Source organism: Lithobates pipiens, unplaced genomic scaffold (genome assembly GCF_037356315.1).
Source record: "Lithobates pipiens isolate NorthernLeopardFrog02 unplaced genomic scaffold, aLitPip1_a1.2 Scaffold_27, whole genome shotgun sequence".
Classification (NCBI taxonomy): domain Eukaryota; kingdom Metazoa; phylum Chordata; class Amphibia; order Anura; family Ranidae; genus Lithobates; species Lithobates pipiens.
In genome coordinates, this window is record NW_027507788.1 from 18,308,974 (window position 1) to 18,322,443 (window position 13,470).

Here is a 13,470-nt window from a genome sequence, read left to right on the forward strand (position 1 = left end):
AGCCAAAACACCCCGCCTACCACTACACCTTGAGACCACAAGTAGGGAGGGAGGGTGGGAAAAAACTCTCCTCCTGCTTCCTACTCCATGGCGTGAACTGATCTCCGTGTGCCAGCTCCGCCCCCTTGTCACGTCATCACGCCGCCCAAAGGCCCGCTCCCTAACTCCCAGAACTAGACAGCGCCGATCTCCTCACTGCCACCACCCTCGTCATCCCAGCCCTCCCCCTAATTTTTTGTGTATGGGTCGTTTCTTACCCAGCTTCCTATTCAGACCGATGATCATTGTATGTGGCAAAGGAAGTCCTTCAGCACCACGGCCAATCAGTGTCCTCTGACACTGGAGGAGTCCTGCGGTCAGAATACAAATGGCACAGCGGTGAGGATTCCTCCATCCATCTCACTACTGTGGATGGCAGAATACCTTTATTTTTTGATCGTCTATGGCCAACCTAGTTTTACACTTGGGAATTCTGAGGATCACATCTCAAAACACAGACATTTCAAGTAGACAAAAATCCTATATTAGTACACTGATAATGTTTGACTTGACTGAAATTTCCTTTTAAAGCTCCATCAAAAGGTGGACATACACAGCTAAATCCCTCCCTGATTTAAAAACTTAAAGCAATTCTCAGATGCAGATAGAGCAGTTTAGGGTTACTCCAGGAGCCAACAATGAACTTTGGGTTGTCTGAGCCTTCTCATTTATTCTATGCAGCAGGAAGAGGAGCATATCGACCTCTCCATGGCATAAGACTACCACACAATTTAGGCCATCAGTTATCTTTGCTTTGATCGGTAATAATTGTGTGAATGTAGTTTGCTGCCATATGCAATATTTGTTACTATTAGAGATACACTATATCGTCAAAAGTATTGGGGCGCCTGCCTTGAACTTTAATGGCATCCCAGTCTTAGTCAATATTGGGGTTCAATATTGAGTTGGCCCACCCTTTGCAGCTATAACAGGTTCAACTCTTCTGGGAAGGCTGTCCACAAGGTTTAGAAGTGTGTCTATAGGAATGTTTTACCATTCTTCCAGAAGCGCATTCGTGACTTAGAAGAACCTTAGAAGAAGCTTTCGAATCACTTTTTTCAGGCGCTTTTGAATCGCTTCCCATTCATTTCAATAGAAAGGGGCGTTTTTAAGGCTCTTTTTTTAAGTGCTCCTAACATGCTCCAAAGATGCAGCTTGCAGGACTTTTTTCACCGCCCCACCAGCGCACTGCCGCAGTGTGAAAGCATCCATTGAAATGAATGGGAAGCAGTTTTCGTGAGCATTTTCATGCGCTTTTTTTTTATCACAAAAAGCGCCTGAAAAGTGCCTCAGGGGTCTTGAAGATTAAGCTTTTTTCTGACACTTGTTGCCTGCAAGTTAAAAATCTGTATTCACTGTATTTACTAGAAAATTTACGTAGAATCCCCAAACATTATATATATATATATATATATATATATATATATATATATATATACACACATTTATTTATTTATTTTTTTGCAGAAAACCCAGTGAATAAAATGGCATTCGTTACAATATTTTATGTCACACTGTATTTGCACAATGGTTTTTCAAACGCAAATTTTGTGGGGAAAAAAAAAAAATACAAAATTTAAAAAAAATATATATATTATCCAGAATTGTGCAACTCTCATGGGACCTTATTTCAACAGATGACTGAGGGCAACACAAGCAGTTCTTACTTAAGCAAGTTAACATATATTTGATATCCAAATTTTTCTTTCAGGTTTATGACGAATATGAAGGTCAAAGCTATATGGACTTGTGGGCTCCTAATATTATTTCTTAAAGGTAAGCAAAAGCAAAGCAGTTAATGGGGTAAATAATCAAATGCAAGTGGAGAGAGGTCCTATTTAATGCAAATCTAGTTCCTTCATATATTTATTTATGGTTTATATAGCCAATTGAAGACCAGACCTTTTCTGGCACTTTTTGTTTACAAGTTTAAATACGTATTTTTTTCTAGAAATGCCCGGATATATGGCAATGCGCATGCTCCGAAACACATCGCCTCCCCTCGCTTAGTGACTTCATCTTACATACACTGCATTCCACCACAATCTCGGACAGGAACAAATGGGTTTCCTTCCATCTGTGAGGGCTTGACAGCGGATCCTTGGCGGTTAGACATGTGCAAGCCGTTTCGTTCCGAATTCGTTTTTTAACGAATTTCGACAAATTAGTTCATTCGGAAATATCCGGATTAAGTAAAACCCATTGAACAGATTTCTCATTTCAAATTCGAAAAGTCGCAAATTAGAAAATGAGAGAATTCGGAAATTTCGAAAAAAGTTTAAAATCTGAACTACTAACTTGCTAATAATAACTATTAAGAAAAAAGTAGAAAATCTGCGCTTAGTAAAATAATTAAATTAAAAGTCAGCAGCTGAACACTATAACCAGGATACTGGGCACAATGAAACAGAAAAAATAAAAGTTTAGCGCTTAACCTCTGAATATAAATGTGACTTATTGAGAAAGTTTATAGATTTTTGTAAAAAACCTAAATAGTGTTTAAATAAATATGTTGTGAATCTAAATAATGTGAAAATCATTTGGTGAAAAATACTTTCAAAAATCAATCATCAAATACTTTCAAAAATCAATCATCAAATAAAAAACATTTGTCTGTAACTCAAAGGTCCAATAAATTTAAAAAACAAAATCCAAAAATCAAAAAGTCAAAAAATGTGTATAACGGTGCAACACAGTGTAAAAAAATATATCCCATGTGAATGTACAACAAAAGTGTAGACAACGGAAGACAACCCACTCCTTTGAATGCCTGAGGCACAGACAAACACACATGGATTTCTTCAGAATAACAAAAGGCTCTTGAGAGGATCAGAGCTGATTTGGTGACTACGAGGCATTCGAAGGAGTGGGTTGTCTTCCGGCTTCCTGTATCAAAACTCCTACGTGTTCTCAGGTTGAGAAAGCCTGAACAAGATCCTCTCCATCCTGCACATGATTGTCACAGATCCCTTCATTCCTAGAGGGAGCTGTACTCATGGTGGCCTCCAGAGATTCTGTGAAGTTCAGCACTCTCCAGGGAAATTAATGAGACTGTGGACAAGCTTATGCAAGATGAAGAACTGGGGGTGGAGATGATTTCATTAGCCCTTGTACACACGGTCGGAGATTTCTACAACCAAATCCGTTGGATTTTGCCCGTCGGATTTTGTCCGTCGGATCTTGTCCGAAACTGTTGCATACACACAGTCGGACAAAGTTGGCGAAAAATCCGATCTTTCAGAACGTGATGACGTAATTTCGTTACGATGGGACTACGTTCACGCTAGTAGCCAATAACTTTGATGTAGGAATTTGATCTGAGCATGCGTGGCACTTGGTCCGATCAAAATGCTCTACACATGATCGGAGTATGTCCGATCGGCCCAGTTGGTCGGGAAATATTTCCAACATGTTGGAAAATTGGGTCCGACGGAGATTCGGACGGAATCAGTCCGATGCATACCACACATAGTCGGATTATCCGACAACACGGTCCGATAGGACACATTCCGACGGATTCTCCGACCGTGTGTACAAGGGCTTAGAAAGAATGTGCTGCTCTGGGGAAGCACCAGAAGAGGGATAAGTATTAAACCAGGTGGCTACGCACAAGCATGTACCAAAGTTACAGTTGTCCTTTAAAATAAGAACTGACATTGAACTCAAGGGGGGGAGACAAAGATGTAGAATAAAAAAATATGCAGAGTAGAGGAGTTGGAAGAACAATTTCAACAAAACTCATGATATCCGTGTTTGTTGCAGGTTGTTTCAATGGAAAAGTTACAGATGACTATGTGGAATTCCTGGATAGAGTTGAGGTCTGGAAAGGTTCATGCACAATGCTACCATGCAAGTACACACCAAAAAACAAATATGACAAATTTATATGGTACTATAATGCAACGTATGATGAAAAGAACAAGGATTTTAATGGGACAATTGTGTACGACAGCAAGGATGAGAAGAACGTGGACCCTTTGCTTGCTAGACGAGTGCAGTATGTGGGGAAGTCAGACGTGGACTGCACCATAGTAATGAGAAATATTCAGAAAGAAGATGAAGGCATTTATAAACTGAGGCTGCTGGGTAAAAATGATAAGTGGATGTCAAAACATGCGTTAACCATTGCAGTATCTGGTAAGTAGTTTGCATGGTTTATGCCGGCTCTAATTGGGGGAAAAAAATGTTGGAGGTCCTTCCTAAAGTGTAAGTAAACCCTCCTATCGTTTTAAAGTGAAAGTAAACCCTTCTATCGTTTTCAGTCAAGGAAGCTGCCATCTTGGCCTCTAATGATTCTTCAACTGCCATAATGCTGCACATGTGATCAGTTATGAAACCAGCCATTGGATGGTTTGAAAGTTTGGTTGAGAGCACAACCAATGTGAAAGTTAGCATTTCCGGCATGCCGGGAATGTAAGTGTTTTTTGAAACTGGGTTTACTCCCGCTTTAAGCCAAGGAAGTTGTCATCTTGGCCTCTGTTTAATCTACAACTGCCATGATGCTGCACATGTGATCAGTTATGACACCTGCCATTGGATGGTTTGACAGTTTGGTTGAAAGCACAACCAATGGAAGTGTCACATTTCTGGCCCGTGCCGGAAATGAAACTTTTTTGAAACTGGTAAATGGATGGGTTTACTTCCGCTTTAAAGCATCCAAACCCAAAAAAGAAAAATGCAACATATTGTAGCTTATTAAAAGTTATTTTCTAAATGGTTCTGGTTGTATGTACAACTTGACTTTGCACGTGTGTTCTGCATACTGTGGGTTTAGACCCCTTTCGTACTTAGGCGTCTTGAAAGTCGCGCAACTTTGACGCTACTTTGATGTGACTTGAAGCAAAGCCTGTGTAATTTTGAGGTCTATGGACCTCACGTTGCATCAAAGTCAGACCAAAGTAGTGCAGGGACTACTTTGAAGATGCACAGATATGAACGGTACTCATTGGAAATCATGGGGTACGACTTGTCTTGCGACTATGCAGTGCCAAGTGGCAGGACAAGTCGCACAAGTGTGAATGGGACCTTTGTAACACTTTAACCACTTGCCGACCAGCTGCCGCAGAATGGCACGGCTGGGAGAAACAACGTTATGTAATGTTGCTTAACCCTGTGGCCACTAGGGGCTCGTGCGTGCCCGCTGCTCGCCCCCCGGAGCTGATGAGAATGCCCGGCAGTCATGACCACTGCCGGGCTCCCGCAATCGCCGCTGACACACGAAGAACCAGGATCTGTATATATAAACAAACAGTTTCCGGTTCTCTGAAGGGAGAAGAGACAGATCGTCTGTTCATACAGAATAGTTAGAACACACACTAGGGAACACAACCCCTTGATAATAAATCAGTGCAGACCCCTCCTGTCAGGAGACCCGCCGATCAGCTCTCCTCTACTCATGTCTGTCAGACACCAGTGAGGAAAAGCTGATACACGGCTTTTCCTATTTACACCAGTGTTAATTTTGTCGACTAAAACATTTTAGTCGACTAAATGAATACTATTTTAGTCAACTAAAATATGACTAAAACTAAAACAACTGAGATGACTAAAATACGACTAAAACTAAAATGCCAAATTAGTCAAAAGACCGATGCTCTGTACACACAGTTTTCCAACGGAAAATGTGCGATCAGATCTTGTTGTCGCAAAATCCGACCGTGTGTGGGCTGCATTAGACTTTTTCCATCTGAATTTCTGACACACAAAGTTTGAGATCTGGATCTAAAATTTTCCAAAAACAAAATACGATCGTTTAAATTCCAATCGTGTGTAGACAATTCCGACGGACAAAGTGCCACGCATGCTCAGAATAAATTACAAGACGAAAGCTATTGGCTACTGCCCTCTTTATATTCCCGTTGTACGCGTTGTACGTCACCGCGTTCTGAACGATCGGATTTTCCGACAACTTTGTGCAACCGTGTGTATGCAACACAAGTTTGGACCAAAATCCGTCGGAAAAAATCTGACGGATTTTGTAGTCGGAATGCCTGACGGTGTGTACAGGGCATAAAACTAAATTGAAATTTGACTTCAAAATGAACACTGGTATGTAGTTCATACCTCAATACCATAAATAATAACATATGAGATTTTTCACTCCAGCAGTATATAATGAGTTTGGAAATTGTAGAGAAATGTTTAACTAATGCATTACAATTTAATTACGCCCGTTAGATTTTAGACAACTAAAATGAGTTTTAGTCGACTAAAATGTAGTGGAGATTTAGCCGACTAAATACGACTAAAACTAAAACAATTGCAGAAAACTAAAATGGGACTAGAATTAAAATTCCATTTTAGTCCTAAGACTAAGACTAAAACTAAATCGAAATTTGCTGGCAAAATTAACACTGATTTACACTGTGATCTGGACCGTGATTGGACACGGCTGATCACGTGGTAAAGAGCCTCCCCCCCCCCCGAGGGAGTGTGCCAGCTGTCATCCTGAATGACGTCAACTGACATCCGGATAAAGGAACCACCGCCCCCCCATAATTCTGCTATAGGCCCAGAAATAAAGATTAGCGTAACTAAGTGAGATTTGGGGATTCTGTGAGACAGGGCCGTCTTTAAGGCAGGGAAAAGGGGCAGCTGCCCTGGGCCCTGTCATTGTTGTGGGGCCCAAAGCAGCTGCCTCATACTTGCCAACCACCCTAGTTTAAATCCCCCTGTCCCTTGAAGTTTTAATCCTGTGCTGTGTCCCGATATGTCACTGTGAAGTGCTGCTACTAATGCTGCCCAGCTCTGCCCTATTATTGTGTACAGATGACTCACCTTCAGACCCTGTGTTTACATGTTAATAACTGGCATTCATATGTAAATAAAGGGAGCATTCATACGTAAATAGCGGCGGCAGGCAACATCGATTTGTAAATAAAGGCGGCATTCATATGTAAATCATGTCCCTCTGCAGTGAGGAGATGATGTGCTGTAACCTCTAGCAACCAATCAGTGAGCAGTAATACTGTACAGTGACCTCTAGCAACCAATCAGTGAGCAGTATTACTGTACAGTAATCTCTAGCAACCAATCAACAAGCAGAAATGATGTGCTGTAACCTACAGAAAATTAATCAGTAAGCCATAATGTGTGCTGTAACCTCTAGCAACCAGTCAGTAAATGATAATGATATGCTGTAACCTCTGGCAACCAATCGCAATCATTACCTGATCTGATACAGTAAACTGATTTTAAGTCTAGCTGATATTTATTGTATGTCTCAGAGCACATGGAGAGCGAACTTGCATGGGGGGGGGGGGGGCAAGAAAATGTTTGCCCAGGGTCCAATCAATATTAACGATGGCCTTGATGTGAGAGCAACTAGGATGTAAGGAAAAGAGGACAAAGGAATCCACTTAACGACCACCCTATTGCAGATTTACTGCTACCTGAGGACGGCCGTTCTGTGAAGTATCATGTATATATTACGGAATATATACAGAATTCTGCAGTGCCGCCTGGGGGGGAGGGGGGCGTGTGCACGCTGCTTCTACTGTGATTAGTCACATAATTTGCCAGGAAGCGAGGGGGGATGCGTCATAAGAGGGCCAATGGAGCTGGAGGTGTGCCTCTGTGTGTCTGTGTAAATCCAGGAAGTGAACAGGCAGGAGCTTCAGCTGCCCACAGTTAAAATGGTTGCAGCCAGACTCAGTGGAGGGAGATTTCTTCAGCAGATTTGGCCATACCTCCCAACTTTTTGAGATGGGAATGAGGGACTCCTATCGGCAAAAGTACGCAGAGATAGGACACACCCCCCTTGCCACGCCCCCCTTAAAGGAAAACTGTACAAAAAAAACAAGATTAGTTAAACCCACAATTTAGAAATCAGATGAAAGGTTTAGCATTTAGGAAACACTTTTTGATAGATAAAAAGATACATAAAAAGTGCATTTTATATACTAACTATATAGATCAGACCAAAATGAGGGACAAATGAGGAGGAATGAGGGACAGAGTGACTTTGTTCTAAATTTAGGGAAAGTCCCTCAAAATCAGGGACAGTTGGGTGCTATGGATTTAGCAAGTACAGAATCACACTATATATAAAATAACATGCAAAGTGGTTGGAGGGAAGCTTCAGAATGGCAAAGATGTTTTTATTACAAATGACGTTAGCAGAATGCAGTTCCTCTTTAGGAGCAGGCATGTACTGGCCATTGGGACTACCGGGAGTTTCCCGGTGGGCCGATGGCTCAGTGGGCCACCCTGATGTAAGGGGGCTGGTGATGGGCCACTCTGATGTAAGGGGGCTGGTGATGGGCCACTCTGATGTAAGGGGGCTGGTGATGGGCCACTCTGACGTAAGGGGTGCTGATGGGACACTCTGACGTAAGGGGTGCTGATGGGACACTCAAAATGTAAGTGGGCCGGTCTGGATGAAATCCAGGGCCAAATTTCTGTCCCAGTCCAGCCCTGTTTAGGAGACTGCCAGAGGATGCCATTGGGCCGTTTCTTTTTATGTAACCTTTACATCTAGTATAATTCTACTTAATCTTTTTATTTTTCTCAGATAGGTCAACCTTAAAAATGCACCCTCTACCGGAAATAAGAGAGTCGCAGACTGTTACTTTATACTGTTCAATAAGTTATTACTGTCCTTCCAACATTAGTTTCAATTGGATTGAAGATGTAAATGGTATCAGCACAACAGATTTCAGAAAATACACTTATGAATTGAGCACCACGACCAGCTTGATGTTCCAACCATCGTGGAGAGACAATGAGAAGAACATCACATGTGTTCTTAATCGGGATGACGGAGAAACTGATAATACAACAGTCCAACTCAATGTCATGTGTAAGTCCATCTTCATGTTGTAATGACTGAGACATGGAAATGATAAGTCTGGGCCAACATGCTAGGGTACCTATGTAGAATATTTCCACCATATTTTAGCCATAAACATTCATCCACTGTTATAAAAGACTGACAATGAAAAAAGGAACGGATAAACCAGAATGTTCTTTCATAAGGCCCGTACACACAATCGGACTTTTTGACAACAAACATGCAAATTAGCTGTTTTAAGGCAACATCCGACCGAGTGTACGCTCCATCAGACAAACTTTTTCGGTTTTTATTGGACTTTTGTTGGCTGTGCGAACGCACAAACTTTCCGACAACATAAGTCCGATGGAGGATAATCCGATCGTACTTCCGATCCGATCGGACTTTACAAACACGCATGCTCAGAACCAATGCAAAAGATCAGACAACAATACAGAAGTTGACCAAAGGTGGCGGTAAAGAGCAGAAAAAGCACGTGATTTGGTGAAAGTTGGCTGAAAAAGTCCTGCCATGTGTATGCAATACAAGTTCACGGGCAACACCCTTTGTACAGAAATCCACGGGAAAGTTTGTACAAAGTCTGATCGTGTGCATGAGGCTTTATAGTGGTTCTAAAGGCTCAAGGTTTTCTACCTTCATGCATTAAAGGTAAAAAAAAACCTTCTCTGTGCAGCGGGAACTCCCCCTGCGCATTGGCTGAGACAGCAGCGGGAACCATTGGTTTGTGCTGTTGTCAATCACAGCCAGTGAGTGTCAGAAACCATGAATCAGACCGAGGCAGAAGTCCAATTAAATCACACTTGTTTATTAAATAAAAATAAAATAGAAGAAAGCGTAGTCAAAGCATAGCCAGAGTCCAGTAACTGGATCGAGTAATCAGCCAGTCTATAGTTCAATAACCAGATCGGGTAATCATCCAGGCCAGAAGTCAGGGATCCAAGTAGAGCAACAGCAAGCAGGATAAAGAGCCAGAAGGGATGTCAGCAATCCAGTCTTTGAACAGAACCGCAGGAGATGGTTTCTTGTGAGGTGACCAAGGCGAAGGTAGAAGTGAGCTCGACAGCTTTAAGTAGGCAGGTCAGATGAGCTGGATAAGGAACAGCTGGTAACTGTGGAGGGAGATGGGAGCTGGCAATTAGCTGACAGTTGAGCAGCCAGCCCAGAGAAGCAAGGGCTAAGCCAGCCCTGACAGTGAGTCAATGAGGAGCCCACCTCGATCCAGCGATGTTGCAGGAGAGTCTCGGCTGCCCGAGACTTTCCCTCCTGATTGGCTGAGACGACAACGTGGGGCCATTGGCTCCCGTTGCTGTCAATCAAATCCAGTGAGCCAATCAGGAGAGAGAGATGTGGGTCCGGGCCGCGGTTCCATGTCTTAATGACTGCAGGGAGCTGTGGCTTGGCTTGGATGCCCCCATAGCAATCTGCTTGCTGGGGGGGGAACTTGGCAGGAGGGAGGGGCAAGGGGCACTGGCAAGGGGCTCTGATAAGAGGAGGATCAAGGATGCCCTGTGCAAAACCATTAGACAGAGCAGGTAAGTATAACATGTTTTTTATAAAAAAAAAAAAAAAACCTTTAAAGTGATTGTAAAGCTTTGAATTTGATTGACAGCAGCGGGAGCCAATGGCGCCGCACTGCCATCTCAGTCAATCAGGAGGGAAAGTCTCGGGCAGCTGAAGCTCTCCTGCAACATCACTGGATAGAGATGGAGCTCAGGTAAGTATTAGGGGGGCCTGAGGAGGGCTTATGCACACAGAAGGATTTTTATCTTAAAGCAGGAGTTCCAACGATTTTTTTTTTTAAATCAGCAGCTACAAATACTGCAGCTGCTGACTTTTAAAATATGGACACTTTCCTGTCCAGGGTGCCCGCGATGTCGGCACCCAAAGCCGATCTGTCCCTCGGCTCTCGGATGCTGCTGCCGCCATCTTTGGTAAGGGAATCAGGAATTGAAGCCTTGCGGCTTCACTTCCCGGTTCCCTACTGTGCATGCACGAGTCATGCTGTGTGTTCCCACTGGTCCCTGCTGTCTTCTGGGACCTGTGTGTCTCCCAGAAGACAGCAGGGGGGGGGGGAAGGGGCCGGAAGTGGTGTAGATACCCAGAAGTATTACACAGGTATCCGCTGCCCCCCGAAAGGTGCCAAATGTGACACCGGAAGGGGGGAGGATTCCGAAAAGTGGAAGTTCCATTTTTGGGTGGAACTCCGCTTAAATGCATAGAATGCATTAAGATAAAAATAAAAATAAATTCTGACTTTACAATCCCTTTAATATCACTTTAAGGCTGAATTCCAGACACAAATGAATGCCTCTGATGTAATTAATACATCATGAAATATTTTTTTTTCTTTTTATTCAAACAATGTTTGTACCTAAGTTGGGCTCTTTCAACCCCTGTATAGCAGAATGTAGACTGTGGGAGGGAGAAGTAGAATAAGCAGCCAGTTAGTTGTGCTGTAGAAGGAACATGCTGATAAGCGGAGATACAGTGGATATGGATGAGCGAGTTTGGGGTGGAGGAACTTGACCTGGCCTGCACAGAGTCCTGACCTCAACCTGATAGAACACCATTCGAATGAATTAGAGTGGAGACTGCAAGCCAGGCCGTCTCACCCAACATCAGTGCCTGACCTCACAAATGCGCTTCTGGAAGAATGGTCAATCATTACCATAGACACACTCCTAAACCTTGTGGACGGCCTTCCCAGAAGAGTTGAAGCTGTTATAGCTGCAAAGATTGGGCCAATTCAATATTGAACCCTACGGACTAAGACTAGGATGCCATTACTGTTTATGTGCATGTAAAGGCAGGTGTCCCAATATTTCTGACAATATACTGTATGTATGTGTCTGCATCAGGATCCCAGAAGCAACAGCTAAATAAGGAGCAGCAGTATATCTTGAATATCTCTAGGGCTGATGTGGTGCTTGCAAAAGCTGATAAATCACCTGGCCAGTATACTGATTATAAGGGTGCATGCACATGGATTTGCACTACGTAAAATCTTGTCCTCACACTGTACACATGTCATGTTTGTGTAATTTTTTTAATGTTTGTGTAAAGTCTTTAAGGCAGGGCAAAAGGGGCAGCTGCCCTGGGCCCTGTCGTTGTTGTGGGGCCCAAAGTAGCTGCCTCATACTTGCCAACTATCCCAGTTTAACCACTTTCAGACCGGATCATTCTGCTGGTAAATGACCAGAGGTCTTTTTACACTTTGGCACTGCGCTGCTTTAACTGGTAATTGCGCGGTCATGCAATGTTGTACCCAAACGAAATTTGCGTCCTTTTCTTCCCACAAATAGAGCTTTCTTTTAAAGGTATTTGACTGACTCTGCGATTTTTATTTTTTGCGATATAAACGTAAAAAGACCGCAAATTTTGAAAAAAAATGATATTTTCTACTTTTTGTTATTAGAAAAATCCAATAAACTCAATTTTAGTCATACATTTAGGCCAAAATGTATTCAGCCACATGTCTTTGGTTAAAAAAAAGTCAATAATTGTATATTTATTGGTTTGCGCAAAAGTTGTCACATCTACAAACTAAGGTACGTTTTCTGGAATTTACGCAGCTTTTAGTTTACGACTGCCTATCTCATTTCTTGAGGTGCTAAAATGGCAGGGCAGTACAAAACCCCCCCAAATGACCCCATTTTGGAAAGTAGACCCCCTAAGGAAATTGATAAGTGGCATGTTGAGCCCATTGAATATTTTATTTTTTTGCCTCAAGTGATTGAATAATGACAAAGTTGTCATTAAATGATATATTACTCACACATGCTATGGGCATATGTGAAATGACACCCCAAAATAAATTCTGCTGCTTCTCCTGAGTACGGGGATACCACATATGTGGGACTTTTTGGGAGCCTAGCCGCGTACGGGGCCCCGAAAACCAAGCACCGCCATCAGGCTTTCTAAGGGCGTAAATTTTTGATTTCACTTCTCACTACCTATTACAGTTTTGAAGGCCATAAAATGCCAAGATGGCACAAAACCCCCACAAATTACCCCATTTTAGAAAGTAGACACCCCAAGCTATTTGCTGAGAGGCATGTTGAGTCCATGGAATATTTTATATTTTGCCACAAGTTGCGGGAAAATTACAAACTTTTTTTTTTTTTTACACAAAGTTGTCACTAAATGATATATTGCTCACGCATGCCATGGGCATATGTGAAATGACACCCCAAAATAAATTCTGCTGCTTCTCCTGAGTATGGGGATACCACATATGTGGGACTTTTTGGGAGCCTAGCCGCGTACGGGGCCCCGAAAACCAAGCACCGCCTTCAGGCTTTCTAAGGGCGTTACAGTTTTGAAGGCCATAAAATGCCAAGATGGCACAAACCCCCCCCCAAATGACCCCATTTTGGAAAGTAGACACCCCTAAATTTACGGGTACACTAGTGAGACTAGGTAATAAATGGCGGGTGCCCTGAAACTATAAAAAAATAACTAACCAACCAGCGTCACCTGTAACAGTTATATGGTGATCACTGGTGAAAGGGTTAACTAGGGGGCAATCAGGGGGCTTTATGCGGTAGTATATGGGGGTCCCTGGCGCTATAAAAAGCTGCGGCAAACCTAAATACCTACCTGCCTAACTAGCGTCACCTGTGACACTAATACAGCGATCA

The 13,470-nt window shown here is 42.7% G+C and overlaps 1 protein-coding gene across 1 annotated transcript in view; it reads left to right on the forward strand.

The window, feature by feature from the left end:
* The window catches only part of LOC143933374 (B-cell receptor CD22-like), a 131,132-nt gene that overhangs the window by 73,770 nt on the left and 43,892 nt on the right, over positions 1-13,470 (forward strand). Inside the window, exons 14-16 of the mRNA XM_077456242.1 lie at positions 1,751-1,815; positions 3,802-4,176; positions 8,552-8,839. Of these exons, the coding sequence (XP_077312368.1) occupies positions 1,751-1,815; positions 3,802-4,176; positions 8,552-8,839 (728 nt within the window). The remainder of the gene's footprint in view (positions 1-1,750; positions 1,816-3,801; positions 4,177-8,551; positions 8,840-13,470) is intronic.